Source organism: Centrocercus urophasianus, unplaced genomic scaffold (genome assembly GCF_019232065.1).
Source record: "Centrocercus urophasianus isolate 14NV4802_14NV808 unplaced genomic scaffold, USGS_Curo_1.0 seq_11, whole genome shotgun sequence".
NCBI classification, from domain to species: Eukaryota; Metazoa; Chordata; class Aves; order Galliformes; family Phasianidae; genus Centrocercus; species Centrocercus urophasianus.
In genome coordinates, this window is record NW_024884253.1 from 10,082,707 (window position 1) to 10,108,958 (window position 26,252).

At 40.7% G+C, this 26,252-nt stretch overlaps 1 protein-coding gene across 2 annotated transcripts in view; it reads right to left on the bottom strand.

Moving 5' to 3' along the window:
* NSMCE2 (NSE2 (MMS21) homolog, SMC5-SMC6 complex SUMO ligase) overlaps positions 1-26,252 on the bottom strand; it is a 128,041-nt gene that overhangs the window by 94,202 nt on the left and 7,587 nt on the right. For both annotated transcript variants that reach the window (XM_042834077.1, XM_042834086.1), the window contains exon 3: positions 5,152-5,258. In XM_042834077.1, the coding sequence (XP_042690011.1) occupies positions 5,152-5,258 (107 nt within the window). The remainder of the gene's footprint in view (positions 1-5,151; positions 5,259-26,252) is intronic.

Here is a 26,252-nt window from a genome sequence, read left to right on the forward strand (position 1 = left end):
GCTCCCTTACAGACAAAAGCCAAGAAAACAAAAACACAAAAAAACAACATGTTTAATTCAGTTCCTATGTTCAAACCATAGCCATCCTTGATTAACAAACTGAGCTCAAGTGCTCACATTGTTTTCCATGAAGGGCAATCAAAGCAAAGATGACATACATCAGCAGTCGCTGACAGGCTGATATATATGTCACTGACCTAAAACAGCATGGGAAAGCTGTGAAAGAAGGGATAAAACCAAAGCATCAACAAAGCTTCTAATATCCTCCTCCTTTTTTTCCCCTAACTTAATACCACAGCTTTCTGAGTGTTCTTTCAGTCAGCCACTTAGTGATCCCTCTACACGAATTCGAGACTTCCCAAGCCCACACCCTCTACCCTTCTATCTTTCTCTTCCTGTTCTCAGCCATTCCTTAAGTATGACCCTTAAAACTTTTCTTAAACACATCTCTTATGTTTTCCTTCCACATCACTCAGGTTTAGATTTCAAATGTGCACTGAGATTTAGCAAAAAGAAAATACAATACAAGCAAGACAAATGCTTGTTTGGCAAAGCAGAAACTTATAATAAGAAGAACTAAGTCAACCTGATAGGAATGGGAAGGTGGTTGGACTAGATGATCTTGCAGGTCGTTTCCAACCTTGTGATTCTGTGATTCTGTGAACCTTGCTAGCAATGCCACCACCAAACTCAATGCTCCTCTCCTTTGCAGAAGGCAAAAAAATGCCAGATTCTCTTTTCCTGCCAAATTTAATGATGACGATGATGATGATGAGAGATGGGAGCGTAGAAGAAAAGAGAGGCAGGAATAATGCTACATTAGGAGAACTAGTTAAGTCTTCCCTGTTTTCTAGACAGATCTAGAATATCTTGTGATTTGCTTAGAGAAATCGGGGAAGTTCAGAAAATTTACCCCAGCTCTTGCAGCCCCTCAAAGAGTCAAATGCTTGAAAAGAAGAGTGAGCAGTGGGAGCCCGCAGCCAACACCCTTTCTAACCTAGAAAGCAACGAGGGAGCAGGCACAATATGCTGGCACTGAGCACCTGGGAGCTCTCCCAGGGTAGGGAACACTTGAGATGGCTAAGTCACCCTGGGTCCCAATCACTCTGGTGCACTCCCACACATAAAGCAGTCAGCAAGACATACTCCAGCCCCATCCGTCTTTCTCTTGCTGCTGTTGCTACATGAAAAATATGAGTACTGTCCTGACTATGCTTGGAAAGGACCCAAACCTTAGGTAACTTTTTAAAAATATATTTGTTAAAACTCAAAAAGGCAGCAGCAGTAGGAGTCCAATCATTCCACAGGTACAAGAAAATCCAGTGGCACAGGGAGTTTCCACAGACCAAGGGTTTCCCACAGCCTATTGTTGGAAACACTGCGATTCAATTGCTCATTTCTTACTCAGCGGGCTGCTGATTCAACCAGAAGATGCTGATATGTTTCACCTTCTGCATTCTACCGACTGCAGTACAAACCAACAAAAACTCAGCTTTCAAGAACATGCAGCCATATCCCCATTTGTCATTTACATGACATACTTCTTTTGTGCAGTATCTGCTTGACAGTCATTTAAACGTATGCATAATGAAATAATAAATCTGGGATTTTAACTGATGCTGTCTCCTTACCTTTCTAACTTCCAGTTGGACATGAACTACAAGCAGGTGATTAGAAGGTAAAACACTTCCAGATTCACAGCTGCCTGAAGAAACTACAGATCTGATAAAATGACAGTAGACAAACTCACAGAGTAATTAGATAAAGCACGTTTTCCAGTTTGAGACAAATACTGTTAAGACAGTATACAAAAAGCAGTCAGGTTATGAAACCCAATGACCTGCTGCAGCTTCCCGCAGAATGCCCTCAGGCAAGGAGTTCAGATGGCACCAGGGAGCAAGCCAGCAGAGGCTATTTTAAACCCAACCCTTTCTACACTACCTTCAGGTGCTGCCCTAAATTCAGCAACAGTATCTTTGTTTCCCAAAAGTAAATTTGAAATTGGTTTCTGACAGCTAACTGGAAATAACTGTACAGTTCTGAAGGCATTGCATACAGCTGTCCTCCAGCACAAAGCACAGGCTTTTACTATTTAGAGAACAATTCCTATATTTGTTCTACTTCATATATATTGTTTTACATTATACACACTTGTTTCTCTTTACACTCAAAAGGTTTGCTCAGTGTACTGCCAGTGGAAAGCACAGAAAATTCCCAGTGAAGTAGCGCCCAGAGATAGGAGAAGTGTGGCTAGAGGCTGAGATCAACCCTCACTGGCTTTATAATCCACACAGACCCTTACATGTGCTAAATGTCTTGGAGCTGCACATTTAAAGTCTTAGGAATGAACAAACAGAACAGGAGCTTGTTTTAGCAAGCAAGGATCTATGACACAATATGAATGAACTAAATGAGGGAGGAAAAAAAGAAAAAAGAAAAAAGAAGATCAACCTTCCAGGATTTTTATTTATTTATTTTTACAAGAGTGCAATTTGATGCATGACATAAAAGTCATGCGTGTATCATTGACCTACATGGCCCATGTTACTGCTGCTGCAGCAAGCATTTCAGCCCATGGATAACTTGAAGACTGTGAGCAAATGCGTGTCAAGTAAGCAGGGTTTGAGCGCTTTGCTAGTTAAGGGACAGGTCTTTATACTCCTCATCTTTATAATCCTAACATGAGATTACTGAAAATTCTTACTAAAGTGTTTCAACAACACATCAATTAGTTAACAGTTTACAATTAAAATATAAACCTACCATGTTTCAGTTATACACCATTAATCTCTAACGATGTGAGGACTATGCTATGTTTTATTAGGAAAGCTTTAAGAATCATTGATACTTCCAATAAAAGGGAACAATTCTTAACTGTCCCATTCTTAAGAAATATAAGCTAGGAGGACTGCAGCTAAGGTGATGCACGTTGAAATACATATTTAAAGGCTACATGAGTAAAGGCATACAGTGAGTATGCTGTTCAACATTTGCTGATGTAGACACACTTTCCAGCTCCTTTTGAACATGTAATATTTGATTATTTGAATGGTTATTTTTCAGCCAAGCATCTGACTCAGGATGCTTAAAACTTAAAAGAAAACCTTCCTACAAAAGAAAATATTCAGCCATTTCTCAGAACAGAACTAGTGCAAGGCTGCATAGCTTTTCTCTCCTCCTTTCGTTTTAAAAAGAGCAAGAAAACTAACAAACAAACAACATGACATGCTCCAATGCCTTAATGCTTTGAAGCACAGATTTCTTGAAGGGAAATTAGGGACATGCTTCTGCTTCCTCCAGAAGTCCCTGTAGAATTGATACCCGAGCGTCTATTAGCAGAATCAAAATGGGTTACTTTGAAAGATGAGTTCTCTAAGCATTGAGATAGGATAGGGTATGGTAGGGGTAGATTAGAACAGTTCAGTTGGAAGGGTCTTTCAGAGCTCCTCCAACACAACAATGTGACCACTTCAGAGCTAACCAAAACTCAAAGCACACTACTGTGGGCAGTATCCCAATGCCTCCTGAACACTGACAGCCACAGGGGATCAACCACTGTGCTAGGAAGCCCATTCTGGTACCCGACTGTACACACAGCACAAAAACTTTTCCTAATGTCCAGCTTAAACTTCCCCTCATGAATCACAGAATCATTAAGGTTGGAAAAGACCACTAACATCACCTAGTACAACTATCAGCCCATCATTACCATGCCACTAAACCACGTCCCTCAGTGCTACATCTACACGGTTGTTGAACACCCCCAGAGACTTCCCTGGGCAGTACATTTCAATGCTTCACCACTCCTTCTGAGAAGAAACATTCAACATGAACATCCTCTGGTGCAACTTGAGGCCTTTCCTGCTTGTCCCACCACTGTCACCTGGGAGAAGAGGCTGAGACTCACCTCGCCACAGCCTGCTTTCATGGAGTTGTAGAGAGTAATAAGGTCTCCCACGAGCCTCCTCTTCTATGACTGAACAATCCCAGTTCCCTCAGCCACTCCCCATAAGATTGTGCTCCAGATCCCTCGCAGCTTCGCTGCCCTTCTCTGGACACATTGCAAGGCCTTCGTGTCTGTCTTGTAGTGGGGGAACCAAAGCTGAACACTCCAGGTGCAGCTCACCAGCACAGAGTACACGAGGACAATCACCTCCCTGCTCCTGCTGGCCACACTATCGCTGATACAAGCCAGGGATGCTGTTGGCCACCCAGGCACACTGCTGGCCCACGTGCAGCCAGCTGTCAACCAGCGCTCTCAAATCCTTTCCAGCCACTCTGCCACAGGACCATGGCATTGCCTGGGGTTGTAGTGACCGAAGCGCAGGACCTGGCACTAGAGCTTGCTGAACTTCATCCAGTTGGCCTGGTCCCTCCCATCGATCCAGCCTATGCAGGTCCCTCTGGGGGGCCTTCCTGCCCTCAGGCATCAGGCAGAAGTGAAACACGCTCTCTGCATGCGTGGATCTGCCTCTGTACCTGCGCTGCCGTGGCCATGGCGCCCCCTTGCGGCTGTGGCGAGCGGAGGCGGCGGGCCCGGGCCTCCTCTGGGCCGCGGCATCCGCTGATGAGCGCAGCTCGCTGGAGAGGAGCTTGCGCAAGCACCCCTGGGTTCATAGCACCTCTTGTGCAACTGCCGTGCACTGAGCTGGAAACCACTGAAAATACTGACATGCTTCGGCTCTTGCAAAAACGAGGGTTCAGGCGGCAAACTGGGAGAACAATTAACAAGCTCACCCTTACTAAGCATCTGCAAACCCACGTGGGCCAAAAGACTGTGGAAACCAGGCATCGTCAGTCCCTCTGCTGCCACAGCCGCTTAGTAGTCCCTGAAATGGGCCACCTCCCTCACTGTGCCACCTCCATCTTCCTCACAGCACGGAGCTGCCACCACTAGAGCCATGGCAGCACCCACAGCCACGCTGAGTGCCGCAGCGCTGCTCCCCCTGTGCTGTCCTTGCTGCAGTAGTGTGGAAAGCAGCAGCACACAGATGTGTCATTAGGGGTGAACAGCTAGACTGCTGACCTCAGTATTTTATACTGCTCAAGGGCCTATTTTTCCCGCTATAGCACTTTGATGTAGAATTTGTATCAGGACAATACTTAAATAAGGACATAGTTTAGTAACCTTTACAGAAGTTGATAGTTTACCTGATCTACCGTTTCTTCAAACGCTCTCATGTAATGATTAAGCTCTCTGTCCAATGCAGCATACTCTAACATGACATTTTCCATACTTCTAACATCCTCTTCATCATCTGCAAAACAAAGCATGTTGCACATGGATGATCAGCTGTACACATTTCAGGAGGCATTTTTTCTTTACAGATGGTGCTGTTAATGCCACAAGGCACAGCAGGTGTTTCTAAGCTCCTCCAACACATACTTCTTTCCTATTTTGCAACCATAAACCTTGACATTTCTTGGGTAACTTGAACAAACAGCTTACTCAGAAGGACACTTCCCTGGTTTCATGTGAACCAGAGAGAGTGTGTGTAATTTCAGCTACCAACACCTAGTCATTAGGCAATCAGGATATTTTCTGCAAAAGCTGTATTTCATGACTCATCACATTGCTTCAGAAAAATTCACAAGAAACTTAGATGCCCTTTCAGTGTGGTATAGTCCACAGCTATAGCTAGACCCTATTGTCCCCAATAAACACAGCTAACATGAAATCAAAATTGAGACAGCATTTTATAAGCCAAGCCATAAGGGAAAACTGAGTAACACCGGTGAATCAGACAGTAACATTTTAATTGCCAGGGAAAAATCAATGAACACACAGAACATGTGCTTAGCAATTCTCATCCACTTCTATTCTCTTCTTTATTGTCCCTACTGTCACTCCTTTCATCTCGAACTACACCGCTGCTTTCCCATTCTGACGCTGCTGTGCATCTCCTCAGCTGGACAAAGACTCACTGCAGGTGCCACGGGCACAGCACTGCCTTCTGACACAGGTGATGCCAGCAGCAGAGGACAAACAGCCACAAGCCCCTAACCTGTTCAGGAAATTAACTACATTTCTGCCTTCAGGAATTAGGATATATAAATTTCTAATTCTCCTGCCCCCATTTATTCCTATCTGCACTTTCCAGGTACAAAGAAAACCATGAGATGCAGCTGGAAGCTGCAATAGAGCCCACAGTCCTCATGCAGCATTAGGAAAAGCCATTTAGTGGAGAATTCTCCTTTACGAGCAGCTTAAGAGCCAATCAGCACTGTTATTTTTAGGAAGAAAATCACAGTATAGCTCTTTAAATTTTGTGCATGTGTGTGCAAATAAAGGAAGATCATTTCCTATTTGGCAAGCTAGTGCCTTTCTCAAGTTGCTAACTGCATTTGCATGTTGGAGCACAAAAATCTCTCAGAGCACAAAGCTAAGACAAAGCACTGTCCATGGCCATCCCAGCTTAGCTGCAACACTCAGGGCTAGGAACTGCATGCACACTTTATGAAACAGTGATGGATCCCAGAGATGGCAGGAAGAGTGTTAAGATACACTTACCCAAAAAAGTTATATAATAAGCTGTACTATTTTGTGAACATGGCAATTACAGTTACGATGTTTCCCTTAATTATACATAAACTTGGTACATATCCATTTTCCATCAAGTAGGTAAATGGATAACACAGACAGAATTTTGGCATCCGTGCAACATTTCCCTCTCCCCTCTCCCTTCCCTCCCACTCAACTTCCATATCCTATCTCGTAACTGTGTTCAGGCTCTTTTTCCTTCCTGCTAGGATGCATATGAAGTGTCTCCTTCAAGGCTGACATAAATGGCACTCCATGAATCACAGGAAAGGTCTGTGCAGCAAGTAACTGTCATTCTCCTCCCATGGCCAAAATGAATCATATCCATGACATAAAGAAACTACAGTGGCCTAAATCATTTTCTTAGGGGAAGAAAAGTGCATTGTTAAACACCAAGAGTATAATAAAGCCTAAGCTCAGATAGTTTTAGACAAAGAATAATAACACTTCAATTGATCTTAATGCACTCGAGAAATGCATTAAAATAAGGCACAAAGAGATGGAACACAGCTCAGGCAAGAGGGACGTTATCTGCAAAGACATTCTACCCTACATTCTTTATGTCCTGACGGTTCTGCCCATCTGCCAGCCTGCTTTAAGTCTCAGTGATGTTCACAGTCATCTCTATGCTCTTGATCTTTCATGCATATGAAGGTACATATGTTATATGTACTGTTAAAACTCTGAATGTTTCTGTCAGTAACACATGCTGACAGCTTGCCCTGGAAGGTACTACATATGGACAGGTGAGTCTGATGAACCGTATATACGTCAGTGATGTCCATCCCCTACTTCTGATCTTTGACAGATACTGGAGAACGTTTTCTACCTGCAGATCAAGCAATAGCTCTAGTTATTGAGAGCTAGGAGGAAGTCTCCCACCTTGTTGCCAGCTACTCATGTGCCCAGCTCCCGAAGGAGATTTAAAAGAAAACTTACATTACAGGTTGTTCTGTTTGACTTTAGAAAACAGCTGCAACCCTATACTGGACACTGCAGTTACCCTATGCACACAGCTCCTCTGCTCCTAGCTCACTCCCCTGGTGAGCTAAGATCTCTTTGGCATCCTGGTAAGAAGCTAACGCAGAACAGACCTTACATATATCTGATGAGAAGCTGTGGGTTTCTTTATGAGGATGCAAGGTTTTACAGTTCACCATGGCAGGAATCCCAGCACGTTCAATGTTTCTTTATGACAGATACTGCCATAGATCAGTCAGAACACCCCAGCTGACTTGGCCTTAACAGGAAATAAGAAATTAGGAAACATTTCACTATCTATCCTGATTACCACCCCCACAACTCACTGTCCTGAATTCCACCAATCCGTTAACACAACTAATGCACTATAAGCACTACAAGAAGAATCAAACTTTAGTGTTGATATTAGGTTCTGAAAGATTCAGATGGCATTGCCCACTGCTCACTCTGCAAGCCCCCCCTGCTACTTTTGTTTCAGTTGTCAGGAGGGCAGTGGAGATTCCTGGCGAAGAGACTCAAGGCACGTTCCTTCTTCCATCAGACAGGGACAGCGTTATCTGCTGAGCACCCTCCAGCCAGACTCCAGCTGCAAAGCCAGCTAGCTCTCCAAAGCACTCAGACCTCTCACTCCACAAGCCAGCCCAGCTCAACATCAAAATCAAATGCTCTGCAAGTGCTGGAACAGGGCCACTGTGTTATCTAATCAAACTTTATTCTAATCTTGTTTCTAATTTATATCTAAGGAATGCATTCTAAACTCTCTGCATATACTTATAGCTACTGCCACAACATACCATCAAAGTTGCATACTGTAGTTAAATCTCCTTGCTATCTAGGCTAAACACGTTGAGTTCAGTAAGCATTTCTCTACAAGTGCTTACCCTCACCGCCCAGAGATTACACATTTTGCAATATTACATCTTTTACTCAGAAAGCCCAGTTCAAAGCTGTAATTTTTATTTTTCAAAGGCCCATATGCATCACATTAAAATTAGCTGGCTGAATATCCACATCTCACAATTATGAATTTAAGTGCATGTGACTTCATGAACTCTTCTTATAATGGAAAGAGGGCTATTAAGCTGAAAAGTCTCCCTGAAAATTGGGTAACAAAACGTAAAGACCAGCAAGAGTTCCATTTCTCTTTCCAAGTAAGAGATCAAACTGGTTATGCTCAGGTGCCTCACTGCTGATTCAAACTGTAATCAATCAGGGCAGTTACACACCATGAACTCAAGGTGCTGAAACAGAAGTTACAATAACAGGGTAGTCAAATCAGGACTATTTTTACACTTCCTATATTAACACTTGCCTAAAATGACAATATTTCACCCCAAACTTACACCTGAATTCATATTTATTGTTCATTTTATTTCCAGGTATGCATCCACAACTTAGCAAAATTGCTAAAGATTTTTCACAGCTATCAATTTTTTGTGCAAATGCTACTAACAACATAATTATTTGCTGGTTTATGGTACAAGAGCTGTCCTACAGCCAACGCATACCAATTCAAATAATCATTCTTTTCCAAGCAGACTATACAAAATGCAAAACCATGAAATTATAGGACGGCTCCAAGCCTCAAAATATAGCAGTACTTAAAATGAATAGCTAGGGACACATAGAATGAATTAATGGCAGAATCAACATTAATCTCTTTATGCTGTTGGCTAACAAAAACCAAAGCTGTCAATTTTAAACAAAACAGATGGAACAGAATTGCCAGGTCACAGCCTGGGCCAATGACTGAGCACCAGGTGAGAAGGTGTAGCTAAGCCAGGCAGCAGGTGCAAACAAAGCACCTGAGTAACCAGAAGGGTTGGTGCCTGGATCCAAATCTCCTCACCTTCATTAGAGGGTTAGCAGCTGAGGAAGCAGCACTCTCTGGGTAGAGATCATGCTCCTCTTGAGCTATCACTGGAAGGGGTTTTCCTTCTTTGTGACTTGCTATTGCTCCATAGTGCCTGTATTCCATTAGAAGGCACCATCATTGCCTTTTTTTTTGCCATATAGCAAGACACTGTGAATTCTATCTCTTGCACTTCATATTAGGCTCTTTTTAATTTTAAGGCTATGCAATGTTTTTACCATCAGGCTCTGCCACTGTACAAGGCAAAGGAAGAATGGTAAACCACTGCCTGTAGATTTCAGACTTTTAAAACATACATAACACAGACATCTGTCACTTGAGCCAACAATGATAGCAATAGTCTTCATGTGCACCAGCAGCAAGAAAAAGCACACGCTTTGCCAGTAGGCTTCAAGTAACTGCTGACAGCAGAGGAATACAGGCTCTAGAGCTTCGTGATTTAGTTCCATCTTCTGGAGGAGAATGTGCATGCTCAATTCAGGATACAGCTAAGCATTTTTGTTGTTTTTTTAGCAACTATTTCATTTTCAAAACAGAAAAGTGCAAAGACACTCCCTGCCCCTGCTCCCCTCACTCTTGTATCTAGTTGATAACTCAATTTGGATAATACATCTGGAAAAAAAGAAATCAACCAACCTACACTTTGTGAACCTTTCTAAACAGATGCACAAAATGCTTGGAGAAGACAGTAGACAGATGTGCCCCTACTTTCTAGATCCTATGCAGGACACCACAGTCATAATTCTCTCCTCTGTCTGTACGTTCTCGAATCCTGCCTTGGTATTCCAGACCACATAGACCAACAGGAACTTAAACAAGAGGCTGTTTCTACAGCACTGTGGGTGATTCTCCAATTTTTCCCCTCCAGGTACACAGACTTCAGAAAACTCTCACTGAAGATTTCTACTCTAAGCCTCACCCCTCTAACCTGTAACACCTTTTATTTATTAATACAGAAAAATGGTACCGAAAATGGAAAAAACAACAACAACAAAACCAACACAGAATTTAGAAGCAAGACACAAGAACAGCAAAAGGCCAGAGAAAACTAATTTAATCTCCTGAATGTAGGTGTCCTCATGTGAAAACCAAATAAACAGTTGAAACTGGAAAGTCCAGGCAGTGTCAGTGAAGACCTTTGGATAGGGAACTAACCACTGCTTTTAGTAAGAGAAGAACAAAATACTGCTGATCACAATGCCAACAACCAGAGAAGGAATGACAACTGGTGAAGTAAAGGGAACTCAAGCCAGTAATTGCAAAATTTCCTGTCATTGAACAGTCAGAAGCTACTTACAGCTGAAATCAGTCCTAAAGACAGCTCCAGATTCTCAGGAAATGCCTTAACTGGGCTGCAGTGTATTTCGAGCTGCATTTCCCTCACTGCTCTCCGATGAAGCCTTTCCACTTGCATAGAAAGCTGTCACACACAGCTACAAACTGATGGTGTAAGAGTGATCTTACAGACTTATACCTTCACCTGTCAGCACTCCAGTGAAAAGCTGGTACGTCTTCCAAAATGAAATATCCATGATGGAAAGAGAAATTAGCTCTTGGTGGCCCTGCTTGAGCAAGCGGTTGGAGATGATCTGCAGAAGTCCCTTCCTGCCTCAACTGTTCTGTGATACTCCTTGATATCCAGCAACCTTTATCTCTAAACCATTCTTCTGGAAGATAAATGAAAGTGAGTTCAAAGCTACAAATACCAGTTCAAGTCTTCTCAAGCAAAGAAGGAATGTGAATCCAAGTTCCCTACATTCTATCAAAGAAAAAAATCTGAATAGCGAGAAGAAAAGTGAGAGGTGCATGGGAGACAAGACTACTTGTAACTGCAAAGGAGAGACCAGCAAAAGAAAACCATCAGACAGTGCCCATGGTTCCAGCTGAACTATCAGCTGTGAATGGTTCCTAAAACTTCACATTTTCTATTTGGCTTTTGTTGTAGACTTCAAATCAAATTACAGTACTTGGCTTCAGATCATCAAGCAATCAAGCATTTTGCTTTTACCTAAATCAAGTCTTCAGAGGTTTTATTTTGCAGAGGAAAGGGCACTGGTTTCCAGTCTGGATTGAAACATTTATTTTATTTAGCAAATGACTGGAGGGAAAAAGAAAAAACAACCTCTTCAATTAGCCAGTATTCCAGTATTCTCTGATTAATTTTCTTTTCTTTATAATCTGTAAGATGAGCCAATAGGATCTGTTAAATTACAAACTGCTCCTGACAGGAAAACTCATCCTGTGTTACAAGTCATTTCCCTGTAGGCTGTGACTGTCTGAAATGGGAAGTGACAAGATTCAGTGACCCAGGAGTTTCCTGCTAGTCCCATGGAAGTGACACCCAAACACATCACACTGCAGAGTCAGAATTTTCACGGAAATGGACCACGCATGATGTCTCCTTTCTGAATGCCCAGTTTGAAGCACCTCAAGAGGCCAGCATTTTCAGGGAGTGGGTGTTGCACGTTCTGAAAACAGTCATTTCGGAATGGGCACAGAGAAGCTGAGGCACCCAGTATCACTAAGCACTTTTAAGAAGAACTTGCTACACTATTCTGCAATAAAGTAATCACGAAACTTGTGTTCAACATGAAACTCCTTAAACCCCATTGCCAGTAGAACTAGGCCAGCAGTCCTTCTGAAAGTTACTTCCTTACAGTGCTTACTTTTCTTAAAGATTATGAGGGGAAGGCCAAAAAGTCATAATGATGCAGTTCAGACTTGAGAGCAGTAATGAAGATTTATCTTACTGAATATTTCTGCCACAGTATCCACACAGATAAGAAAGGACAACACCTCCTAACTCCTATTGACACTGTGGTAATACCTAATGAAACAAACAGGGTTCTCACAGAGAGTTTGATTTAGCAAACACTCCAACATGAGCTGACATACTTTACTGTATAAAATCCAATTTAAACTAACTATATAGTTAAACTATAAAATAGAGTTTAACTTAGACTGAGAGACACAAATAATAAAAAGACATCTTCCACAAGGTAAACATAGTTTGCTGTGGGAGAGAAACAGAAGACCTTGTATCATATGTACATATTTTGTACTATTGTAACCTCTACACTGGATGCCACACATATGGTACCAAGACACAAAGGCAGGCAGTACAAGAACACTTACTCAAATGAAAATGGATGCTTGCTCGACAATATACTAAAGCCCATGAAGTCAGCAGGCTATTTTGGTCCTGACCAGCACCTCTTTAGGACCCAAAGGAACGGGCGGAAAGGTTGGGCGTTAGGAAAAGGTCACCCACCAGAGGGTGGTCAGGCACTGCAACAGCTCCCCAGGGCAGTGGTGACAGCACCAAGCCTATGGAGCTCAAGAAGCATTTGGACCATGCGCTCAGACATAGGACTTAAATGCTGAGTGGTCCTATGTGTAGGCAGGAGTTGGACTCAAATGATCCTTGTGGGTCCCTTCCAACTCAGGATCTTCTTTGAATTCTATGATACACTCCCTACTAAATTCCACAGACATGGTGACATTAATCTTTATTTTACCAACTAGCATCTATGTGGTTTGGCAGAAAGCCAATTTAAAGTTAACAAAGACAGTCTAGCTAGTAGATAGGAGCACTGAAAGGAGGATAAAGCATTTATGAGACACAGGAGTTTGGAGATGCATCTCAAGCTCTTTCATAGTCTTGTATCAGTTTTCTGGTATCAGAATGGCTGAGGTTGGCAGGGATCTCTGAAGGAGATCCAGGTTTCTCTCGGCTGGGACAATATAACTTTTCACACAGTCATACAATAAATTCAGTCAACAAAGCAATTCAAGACAAAAATAGTATTATGTCCTCCCCAGAACAAAAGATCAACAACAAAAGCAAGCCCTCCCCAAAACAACAGTATTCCTGTAACTGAATTTAAATTGCAGATATGCAAACAGCTCTACCAGCACACTTGAGAAGTGGCAAACTGTGGCACAGTGGAGCTTGGAGAGGGGATAAACTCCTATGCCACTTGTTTGCCAAGAAATACATAAAGGAACCACACCTGTTTTTTTCTAAGCAAATACAATGTGTACTTATTTGTTATCTTCACACAGAAATCTCAGCCCAAACCATCACAAAATAAAGTTTTCTAAAATCTTCTATTTTCCTAACTATATATATACACCCTTCTGTTCTCAGTGGATTTCAACATACGTCGAAATTGAGGCTGAAAACAACATTCACTAATAATTAGAGTGGGAAAGGATTTTCCTATGACTAACCAGCTGCTTGCCTGTGGAGGCGTGGGCACGTCTGCATCAGACCACAGAGCTCAAAGCCCAGAGCTGCTTACTGCTGACCCAGCCTTCCTGAGAACCAGAGATGGGACACCTGAGAAGACTGAAAACCAGAGTCCACTGCTGTCCTTCTACCCAATTTCTCCATTCTAAATTTGATATTGGCAAGATAAAAACTGGGACAAAAATTTCGCTTCTGGAAATAGGAGTCGGACTCCATGATCCTTATGGGTCCCTTCCAACTCTTGTTATTCTACGATCCCCCTTAACTGCTCTTTTTTGATCCCTCAGAACACTTTCTGAAACTGCTACTTAAAAATAGACAATTTTATTTCAAGACTTGTAAGAGTATTTTCAATTTCCAGAAAAAGTTCACAAGCTGCTGCATCCAACACTCCCCCTGTAAAGGAATATCAGCAAGATCATTTTCTTCATTTCCAACATATTGGATTTTTCTTTTAAGAAGCACAATTTCCTCTATATTAACACAGGATTTCTGCTTGCCAGTCCCACTGATAGAATCCCCCCTTTTTTCTTTACCAGTCAACAGTTAATGCTTTTTGTTGTGAATAACTGATTCTTCTCTTAAATTGCACAAGTGAAAGTACTTTAGGGTGAAGTGCAGATCTGTCTCTAAAAAGTATATTTCTTATTATCCAACTGTAAACAATACCATAAGGATCTTCAAAAAATAAACTTGGCTTCTGTTAATTAATATTATAGCTCTCAACTCAGAGAAGCTCATTCAAGCTGTATCTTCCATTAAACTAAATGTAATAGTTTCTTAGACTTCCATCCTAAACTGACTTTTGTGGAAATGGGAGGAAATGAGAAACAACAAGCAGCAAAGATAGGAAAACAAACCTTTTTCACCCACGCCTTTCCAAATTCTCAGATACACTGCATTCTGTCCAGAACTGGAGGCACTTTAGCTCTGAGCATAAACTAGCAAGCCCTCATCAGAGCTTATTAAATCAAACATGTTTCAGTAAATGCCACTATCTTAGTTCTGGGCTCAACAACCGTAACATTCGAGTCCGGTGCAGATACATCAGTTTCAAAATCTAATTGCACAGATGCGACACGCTCCTTGTGGCACCACAAGAAATTGTAGTCACACGATGCAACGTCAATGGCTTGGCTAGAAAATAGGGCTGGGACACAGAAAGAAGTATGAGAGAGTCAACAAACTGGTTCTGCTAAATCTCAGAGCTGTGCTTTCTAATACAGGCAAAGCTCTAATAGCAGTGGGCAGGAATAAAAGTTACAGAAGATATCATACAGGAAAGTAAAACAAAGAAAATCCTTCATTTCAGGGGAACTCTTCACTTCAAGACAGACAATCCAGCACTGCCTTACTTCAGCTTGGTTTGTGCCCATAGTTACCATACAAAAGGAACTCAAAATTCAAGCTAAGTGTCCACAACCAACTGCAACAGCATCATGCAGACACAAATGAATGCTCTTCCAGCACTAAAATTTTAACATTATTGACCTAAAGTGAAACAGCTGGAGGAGGAGAAATGCCAAAATGTCTGCCTTTTAAATGTCAAATATTTTGATTAGAGACTTTCAAACATGACTATTTTTTTCCCCTGAGCCCACACAGTCTCCCATTCTAAGTTCTTCTGCTTCAACAACCTCTGGCACTACTGAGTTGAGAAGCCAAATAAGTTTATCAGTGGTCCCAGACACTGCAAGAGTGAACACTGCAGTTACCCAGCAGGGACCAGCCTTACCCTAGCAGCAAGTGGTGCAAGGTGGAAAAACAACGAAGTTGTATGCTCAAAATATTTAGAAAAATCTGGCTGGCGTTATGGACAGTGTGCTAATACATCTTACCACAGAGCTGATGCTGGTCTGCACACACACTGGAACAAACAAGAGATGAATCAGTTTCATAATCAGTTGTAAGTAGAAGGGTTTGTTTTTAATATCAGAAACACCGATCTGTTAGAATTTCAGAAACTACTATTTCTTGGGAAGGTTGATAGAAATAGAAACCAGTACCCTCTCCAAAGCTAGCTGTTACATCGATAGATTCACATGCTTTGGGTATTTTCTTGTTTCTGTTGATAGTAGGACACCAAGGAGGTTGAACTACAGAAGCCTAGAACAGCAGCCTCACATAAGCAAAGGTCAAGAGATGTTCCCAACACCATCCAATTCAGCATGCGTCACACATGATACGGTACCCTTGAAGCACCATGTGGCAACATCAAAGCTAGGGCTTTGAGAGTCTCAACATGACTTGAACAAGAAAGAAAAACAAACCACCTAAAAAACAACCCACAACCTAATCTTCTTACATAGAAAAGGCAAAGGCAAAGTATGGTCACAAATGCTATGCATAACGAAAACCAGCGATTCATTTTGCCTCTTAGCAGGCTTCCTTTGCTTTAAACCTCTTCTGTGAATCTCTTCTGGCAGATCTCCCTTTTCTGGCATGAATCACAGGTATGTGGCATTCATTCTGTTGCTTGCATACTGGTAAGTGACAAAGCAAAATCCTTCCACTGCTAGAAATTCATTTTTCACCAACTTCATACAAGAATTTCTCCTGCTATGAGGACCTGCTGCTTTGTTAACAGAAGGAAAGCACACACCTCTGTGCAAAAAAGAGCAACGCAATTCTGTATCCGCAGGTCTCTAACACAGGCACAATGATCTTGAGCAAGAATTTGTTTTGTGGCTTAAAGTACACTGCAGATCATGATCTCTCAGTATTTTCTTTAAGTAACCCAGTTAGTTGATAGAGAAATGACTCTGTAGAGCCTAGTGGCATTTAAGGGGGTGTGGTTTGGGTGTTTGTTTTTTTTTTTTTTCTTTTGTTTTGTTTTTAATAAGAATATAAATTGAGACTGACTGTGGAAATGTTCAGTAATCAGATACAGGAAGGCTCCCTCTGTTCGGTACTTAAACAGAATTGGAGAACTATCACATAGCTATGAGAGATTGTGCTTACAAAATAATTAAATCCAGAACAGTATCACTATCCTTGAGATTTGTGTGGCTGAAATGTATTAGTTCTGAGAAGTTCCACTTGCCCTTATATTAATAAACTTTTGAATTTGAATTCTAATTTGGTCTTCTATGAAAGTGACTGGGCCAAACCTGTGCACTGAAGTAGGTATGTTCAGTGAAAGAGAAGTTTTCATTTTTAAATAACAGATTACCTTGAGACACTGGGGCAGACCGTACAGCTCCCATAAATAACAGATAAAAGATGACTCTAAAACTACTGAAGAAATACAGAATTTCAATGAGTGATGGCATACCTAACTCACTCAAAAAGCAGCTGTGAATTAGATTCACACCCACAAGTAATAAACTTTAAAGAAAAAGTCTTGTGGAAATGTCACATTAATCTACCCATATAGAAAAAGTCTACTCACCCACTGCTTACTAAGATGATTAGTAAGGAAATCACAAGTTAAACTTTATTCATCTGCTTAAAAAAATAGGAAAGAGTTTACAAGGTTGATTTAACTCACAAGATATTATTGTCACTTGACATTTACATGCAATGTATAATTCCATTCCCACTTACAGTCTGGGGAAAGCCTGTTAAAATACTTCCTTAATGTGTGAACACTTCTTTGAGTTGTGTTCTTTTTATCTGCCACCTTCTCCTTAAGCCAGCTGGCTCCTTTTGTTAAGCCTTTTTTAATAAGAAAGTTCATTACATGTAATTTATGGAGCGGTTTGAGATTGTCATTTCCTATTGAATGCTATAGCACATGCTATTGCAGAACACTATAGCATTTGTTGATAGTGTCAGAAAATCAATGTGATTTACACATGTATATATCCTCAGTGAGTCCAATTCAGACTGATAAAAAGACAAATGTGTCTTCTAATTCAAGAGCTGAATGGACATGGTCCTGGGCACCCTGCTCTGGGTGTCTCTGCTTGAGCAGGGGTTGACCCAGAGGACCTCCAGAAGCCCTTTCCAACTCAGCCATTCTGTGATTCATTTTAGCTATATGAACCTGTTCTCCTACAGTTTATATGCCAGACTACTCTTCCTATTTTGCAAAATTGTAAGAGCTTTGTGGAAACTACAGAAGTTGCTTACATGAGAAACTTCACGAGGAAAGCATTTCAAAATCTTTTGTCATTTCAAGTGCAATCAGTGTACTGTCCTGCTTAAACCTTCTGCTGTGGCTTTCTTATTTCTTACCTCTCTTCTCCTTCATGATACATTTATTTACTGCTTGCTCCTCTGCAACCCGTTTCCCCATTTCTGCTCTTTTTTACTAGCCTGCTTCAGATTCCTTCACTAGCTAGAGATATCTTTCTGGTCATCGCAATCCTTGGGGTCACCTCCTACTTTCTCACGTCCTCCTGTATAATGGTTTATGGCCTCTTTCTTACTGGCATTATTGGAATAAAGGTCCGTTAATACACACAAAAACCTGAACCAACAACAAAAGTAAGACATAAGCTCACTTGTCATGAATACTAACTGCTGTGTACTGCACAATTTGGGAACTAACATAAACGCTGGCTAAAATAACATCTGGTCAACAGCGTGAATGCCAGCAGACTGTCTGGCTACTGCTGTGTGTCCTGCACAGAAAGTTGTGCTTCACAATGCCCATGATGAATGACATCAGAAGAGGTACAGGGATTGTTCCCTGTACAAATTTGCTGACAACTTTGCAAATGTGTTCTTATCTTTATATGGCACATGCTGTATAATTTAGGGTCTTTCTAGATCAACAAGACTAAATCCTGCTAATTGCATTTTTCTTCAATAAGCTCTTTTGGTATTTAAAAGAAAGAGCAACACAGATTACTCAGAGGCTGGAAAGCATAACTTAAATCAAGACCGACAAAAACAGCTTAACGTGGCTAGTTTCAGTAAGTGATGCTAAAGGTGTCTTGCTCGTGACCTCCCACAACCATCCTGCAGATTTCTTAACATAATGGGCTCTGGTAAGCAAACAAAAGCATAGTTCAGTGGCTGAAAACTGAAACAAAGATAACGTAGAATTAGAAGTTTCTCTATCAACTAGAGTACAACAACATACGCAGAGATAAGATAGATTGTCTTTCACTTCAACTGACTTTTTCCTAGACCATGGGCTTCAGTGGTTGTTTTTTTGTTGCTGCTGTTTGTTTTTCTTTTCCCTTAGCAGCAGTGTATTTTTGAATCAGTAAATCATTTTGTCTCTTCACATTGTATTATTTATTGACCCACTAATAAAAAGTCAGGCTATCCACCCACAGACATGTCTGAAGGATCCACTCAAAAAACTAATCTAAGTGCAGATCTTCACTTAATCTCATATGCATGCTTCAGAGATGCAAAAGTGTTTTTTTTTTGTTGTTTTTTTTTTTGTTTTGGTTTGGTTTGGGTTTTTTTTGGTGAGAACTATTGGTGATACGTGGATGGTTGGACTGGATGATCTTGTAGGTTTTTACCAACATTGGTGTTTCTGTGATTCTGTGAATATTGAAAATATGGTACTTCTTATTTGCTAGGCTGTTGGCTTCTGCTTCCTTTTTCTCCTTGCAAACATAATTTTTTGGTGGCTACTTAGCTCTCACCTTTCCCAACCACCTACTCCCATCACACACAACTGAAATTCTAGATTCTTGCAACATTATTTTCGCAAGCATACAAGACATAAGAAACAACAGAAGGGAATATCTACACAGGAATATGCTATATTCAAACATTAATACATCTCAAAACACTCCTGACATCTCTCTTTAAAAAGATAAACTGATGCCTGGTGAACCTGAATGACACGCCCAAGGCCACACAGTGGCAGCACCAGTCTAGAGAGCACAGCTGTTCCTAGCTTTAAGGCCCCAGCAAAATCACACCTGCATCACAGTTGTTTTGCCTCTTTCATATAATGCTACTACGAGCTCCTTGTTCTTCTTGAGAGAAATGAAAGCACAAGAAGGGAAACAAAAATCTATCACAATTACAATTAAAAATATTCTAAACCTACAGTTCAGGCAAACAATTTCTGCCCGTCCTACAAAGGCTGACATTTTTCAGATGGGCATTCACTGACAACAATTGTAAGAAAAATGTAAGTCTTGTGTGTGATTCTGACTGGATGAAGCACACATTCCCATTTAAATTCTTCAAATTAGTGCATATTGTAATCATTCTTCACTAGAATGTCAGTATGCTGTATAACACTGGTGTAATTGGAAATATGTCATAGAACTTGGATTTGAGTCAGAGTTAAATTTTACGTTTTCTTTTATAAATTATTTTTAGATGAAAGTATTAGAAAACCTCCTAATTAATTCTACCTGCACTGATAGAAAAATTATTTCTGAACATCAGAAGAGTAAGGCTGTAAAGTACAGCCACAAGTCCTTGAATTCTTGAAAAGATGAGCAAAAAGGAAATAAAAGAAAGGAAAACAAAAAAAGAAAAACAGAGGCTAGTGCCCACGGACTCTTGGTAGGGGATCAGGATGATGGTTTCAGAATGCTCATGTCTATGGCAGGGCTTCCTTAGCGCCCTGACCGAACACTAAGAACACATCAGCACCTCTTAAGTAAAAGTAAGCACATCAGCTTGCTTTTAACTTAGATAAACCTTTCCCCTAATAAAAGAATTAAGAACAAAAATATATAATTTATTTATTTACTTAATCCTGAATGTTGAATGTTGACAACCACACATGTATTATATGTTTAAACCTTCATGATTTCTTCCTCCCTGCCTAGTTAATTAGGCAGACAATTAGATCACTGAAAATAAAATTCTGATCTATTCAAACTGATAAAAATTTAAGCTTTCAGAGTGGGTTTTTCAAAGCCCACACTTTTTTCTGTATATGCGTATGCCTCTACATTTAATCAGAATGTAGCTGTATTTTCTTATTGCCATTTTTCTGTGGCAGAAATATGACGATAAGAAAATGACAGATTAATATACTACAGAGAATATTTTCATACAGTAAATTATTCAGATAAAATATTCCTCTCTGGCTTTTGTTCAAAGAGGTTGATTTATCTTTGTGCTAAGGAGCCCACACAAGACCTCTGCAGTATTTCATAGTATCTTGAAGCTGAAAAAGACCATTAGGATCATCTATTCTGATCTCATGCATAGTAGAGGCCAAAGAGCCTCACCCAGCAATTTCAAGCATATAACTTACAGCCGTAAGCTTGCTCATTCTCTCAAGGTTAACATCACTGGTGGGCAGCAGGTCTGCAAAAAGGTCTATACAGCATTTAAATCCTACTTATGATCTATCTTGCAAACTCCTGAAAATTTACGGGGTCTAAGACACAGAAATTTATAGTGACGACGGGTACATGAGGTAACCAAGCAGGTAACTCCAAACTCATTGTGACCTTTGGGGGAGAAAACTACTCACTTTGTTAGGAAATTCATATGAAAAAGATACAAACACACACATACATATATGTATGTACCTGAAAACGGACCCCATGGGAAAACCACCTGCTGAAACCTGAGAATTAAAAATTGTGGTTTTCTGACAAAAACAAGACTGTCCCAAGCAAGACCTTCTGCTCAAGTGCAAGCTGCCAGTGTTACACAGCTCCACGGGAAAGCATTGAGGACAGATGCTTTAAATTGAGATTGGATTTCACTCTGAACAATGCTCACCAGTTCAGCCACAGCATACCAGCTTTGGGCAAGAATAACTGGATGAAGTGTACAGATCTATGCTGTGTAGGAAATCAGACTGGTAATACATGTTGGTCTCAAACAGCTTCAGCTTTAAAAAGTCTATGATCTGATAGTAGTAATTCTCTCTCCCCACTGTTGACCTTCATCCTCCATTTATATTTTAGTATTACCAAACGCAAGAGCATGATGATACAGCACCAACACCTCTAAACCCATTGAAGGAATGAGGTTCTGCAGAGCTGCTGCTGACTACAGCAGGTGAATGAGTAACGGGAAGGGCTTGGGAAAGCCTTTGCTGCCACCTAATGGGTTTCTTTTTCCTTCGAGAAAAAGTTGAGAGACAAAGATAGGTGGATGCATTCAGCTTCTAGAGTACAGAATAGGCAAAAAGAGGTAATGAGACAGGAGCACACTGCTTAACACAACCACCTTCCCCTCACTGCACGGCGTTCTTTTTACAGTCAAAATTTCAGCCAGGAAATAACAACAAGCCTGTATATTTCTTCCCACCCTGTAAGATGGTCAGGGTGGTTTTACGGTAAATACAAAATAGCTCAAATCTCCCATTACAAGTCATATTTTTCCAGATTTTGGAACAAGGTGTATTTCCAAATTCACAATTTTTACACAGCTTCTCTGAAGGTCAGCCGTCAGAACAAAACTGTATTCTAGCAATGGGCTCATCAGCCTGCTCAGCACCTTCTGCTAGAAGTCATTTTTCCATTGCAATTACTGAGGCACAAAAGTAAGTTAAAAAGAAAAAAAAAAAAACAAACCCAAATTCTCTTCTCAGAGCATTGATTGAAGAGCACAATGCATAAAAATGTATTTTTTTATCTTACTGTACAAAAACCCAGCCATCCCTTCAGTTTCCAAATAATAAAATTGCTTGAAGAAGAAATACTTCAATATGTGATGCCATTTAACTTCAAGAAAACACATGCATCTTCCTTACTGCTAGTTGAAAGGTTATATACAGATAAAACAATCCGCAAAGCACAATGTAACATGGGACACATATTTCCTAAAGGATGAATTTCAGGAGGAAGATTTGAAGGAAAGAAAAACTGCACAGTATTCTTGAGAAAGGGAATCTGAAGCATTTTATCTCAAATACCCCAAAAATACAATTATACCTTAAACAACAAGGGAAAAAAACCTTCCCAAGACGAAAAAAGTCTATTCAGTGCCCACACTATTCTTGCTCCCAATTAGTACCACAGACACAGGTGTAACAATCAAGCAGACCCATTAATAAACAGCTTCTGGAAGATAAATGTGCAGGGTCAGAAACTTCCCCAAGGAACGGCTTTCTACACTGGGGGAACTCTTACAGCTTCCAACAAAGCCTCTGGTAGTGGCTCGCACTGAAGGTTGCTCAAGTTAATGGATCACGAGTCTCCATTTCCTACCACACTTTTTCACAGAGCTAGAAAAGTTTTTTTGTAAGCAACTGCCAGTGAAAAGCCATTAATCTCCAGCATGGACTTTGACAGACTGCAGCTGCGATCTCCACAAAGAAAAAAACATCCCACAGCCCTTCCTCGGAATTTACTCTAGCCTAAAGACAAAGTAAATTCTGACAGACTGAGGCGCACTCTTGGGGATTTCAAATCCAGGTAAGATTGCTGCTCCGCATCCATAAAGATGTAATGGACTATTACTGCAGAGTATATAGAACTGTTTGCTATTTCCTTCCCAGGAGTATCTCAACAGATGTATGTGCATGTATGGCAGTTTGCAAGAGAAAAACAAGACCCGATTCCTCATGCGCAGTCCCTAGAACTCAGATCAAAGTTTTGTCCATTGTAAGGCCACAGGAAGACAGCAGTCTGACAAAAGCACCGTTCACATGCAATGGTAGCATGTAGGAGAAAACACCATATCACAGCTTATCTCCCAGGCCAAGGACAGGTAGGGTAACAAGTCAAAGTTTAGTCTTGCTCATTTCCTCACTCAGCAGACCTTCATGTAGCCTTCTAATCAAGCAGATTGCAAAGTGCCATTCTAGCCAATAAACTGTAGCCTTTTCTAAGGCCACGTACTTTGGTTTGCTTATTTTTATGAATTATCTCTATCACTGTGGAAACTAACAGAGCATGAGAATTTTAGGAGCACAAATTTCAGTGGGATCACTTCTGGATCCCAGCACAATCACATCACGGTCACTTCGTACATAAGAACTTCTCCTGTGTTAAGACTCGTGTTATGACACTGCAGGAGTCACTGCATGTGAATTTTCAATGGAAAACAAGCTAGAAAATAAAAAGGACAAAGGAAACAGCTGAACCAAACTGTTATCTAATTAAACACAGGCAGGCATTCCATCTTTATTACGGAATTTGCACTATTCCAAGCAGAAGTTTCAGGTCTAAGACAGAAATCTCCACAGAAATGATCCCTGCTCTCAGTGATGAACGAACTTCTGATCTTCAGGTCATTCTGTTATAGGTTGCTGCAACATCTTTAGCAAGACACTGCATGTAAAAATAGAGAATGTTCTATAGAACTTTGTGAATCAACTACCTATTAAAAGGCTGCCAATAATTTTACAATGCTAGGCTGACCTGTACATCTGTATTCTCTACACTTCTTCCTGCTCCAACAAGAGTCTGCAATGTTTGGAGTGATTCCTGTTTAACTCCACTTGAAGACAGCAGCAAGAGAAGTGCTGTAGGAAATCTCACAGACCTAAACCTACATTTAAAAGATCCTACTTTACCAACTACTTTCAGACTAGTATTTAACGGGAATCAAGACACAAGCAGATCCCAAGCCATTTGGTGAATAGAAAGCAGTCAGTAAAAGGAGGCCATCACCCACAGGGTGTACAGAGACAGCAAAGGGAAACAGAGAAATGGGATGAGCAGCCAGGACTGAGGGAAGCTGTTCTGGCAGAAGGAGCAGGTTATGCAATAGGAAACAGAGCAGACAAGCAGGAAGGAAGAGCCAGAGCTGCAAAGAGCTAACTTAATCCAGGGCACATGCCACAGCGTACTATCAGTAACACTCTGGAAGTCCCACGGGGCTGCCCTGTACAGAGCAGCAAGCAGAAAAATCCTTCAGAGTGTGGAGAAAGAGAGCAGAGAGGATGCGGGTGAGGAGCTCTCACGTAGATGCTGACGTTGTGACAGGAAGATCACTGCTGTGTTAGACAGATGGCAGGCAGCCATATGAGCAGCTGGCCATGACATTTTAAAGCAGGTTTTTGAGTGAAAAAAAAGAAGTAGCTCATTTTTTTCCTGTTAAGTAAATCAGAGTTGAGGTGGAATAACTGCTTTGCACTCACTTATTCTACAGTCCAGGGCCTCAGTACTTTCCAGTGGGAATGCAATGTGTAGTTGGAAGAAAGTTCTAGACATTAAGGAACTACTTTGCTGTCTACTTGAAAACCCATTCATATAATTAGGCAAAGCCCTATGTGCTAATGCTTTAAAATGCTTTTTAGACACTTCATGCTTATCTATATTTATCATCTTGTCCATAGTTAGCATACTCTCCTGTCCCTCCAATTATCTCCCAATTTGTTTTGGCCATTCCTTTCAGCTCCACATGGCTTTGGCTCCAGACCAGAGACAAAAGCAATTACCCCTCAATTATCCGTTTAAATAGCCAAGTGCTGGGCAGGAAGCCAGGAGATGATGATGAATTAGTCCTCTTTCTTCTGATACCTACAACTCTGTGTACTTCATAGTCCCACATTATTGAGAAAGTTCTCCTGCTTTCAAAGAGACAAATAAAACACCATCCTCAGCAAACTGGCAGAATTCCCACCCAAATCCTCCGAGCAGAACTGGGAATGGATGTCTGTCTTTGTCACGCACTTATCATTCATTTGTCATGCACAGCATTCATATCATGATCAGCACATCAGACAATATGTATGGCATGTTATACCATTTAAAAAAAAAAAAAAAAAAAAAACAGAGAAAAAGACTTCTACTTATATCCTTATATTTGCTTATATCCAGTGTTTCACATGGATGCCCTTTCTACCTCTAGAGAAGATTTCGAGTTTAGGTAAAGACAGTTCAGCCATTTACAGAAGTGCATCAAGCAGTGCAAATAGCTGTTGTGTGCAGAGGTGTTAAGAGGGGGCTTTTTTCAATCACAATCACATACAGACAGCTCAAACAACAGATTGAGGTTAAATTTTAAAATATGTAAATTACAGAGCTTAGATGATTTTGTCAGAAATCAGTTGCAAATGCAAATAATGCTACCTTCAAATTCCCAAAGGTGTGAGAATGTGCTTAAGCTTTAAAATGCGCAGATCCCTCTGAAATTTGAAGGAAATTTCTTTCCTTTGGTCTTGTGCTGGACCGGACCACAGAAAAACCAAAAGTATTTTGAGTACAGAAAGGACACACTTAAACCGAGTCTGTGCAGCTTGTTTCACTGCTTACATGGCCTTTTATGTAGCAACATTTTAAAACACTTGCATAACACAAGGCTATTTTTGAAAAAAGGAGAAAACTATGATTTTTAGACAATATAAATGATTAAATGGACAGAAATCAGCTTCAACTTACAACTGCGGACTGCAAGCAAATGTCAAAACAATCACACAAATGAGATGACTGAAACTGCTTAGAAATTTGGGATATTAAATCCTTCCAATATTCCTGTGGAACGGGTAAACATTGTTTTTATTAGGGTTATTATTTTGCAGAAAGAAGGAAAATTAACACATCCCAGTATGCAGAGGATTAGATTAACTGGCACATGCTGTCTCACAGTTCAAAATGTAGAAACATGATGAAATGCTACAAATCTTTATATCTTCAAAGTCATTTCAGCTGTTATTTCTATCAGTTAAACTGATTCCCTCTTTTTCTAGATTTCTCACACTGATATTTATTGCAGCTTTTATTACATCTTTGAGACTAAGTTCAACTACAGCAACATAGCATCAGTATGTACACTGGCTTGCAGCCATGCCACCTTCATCCAGTAACAGATAAAATCCA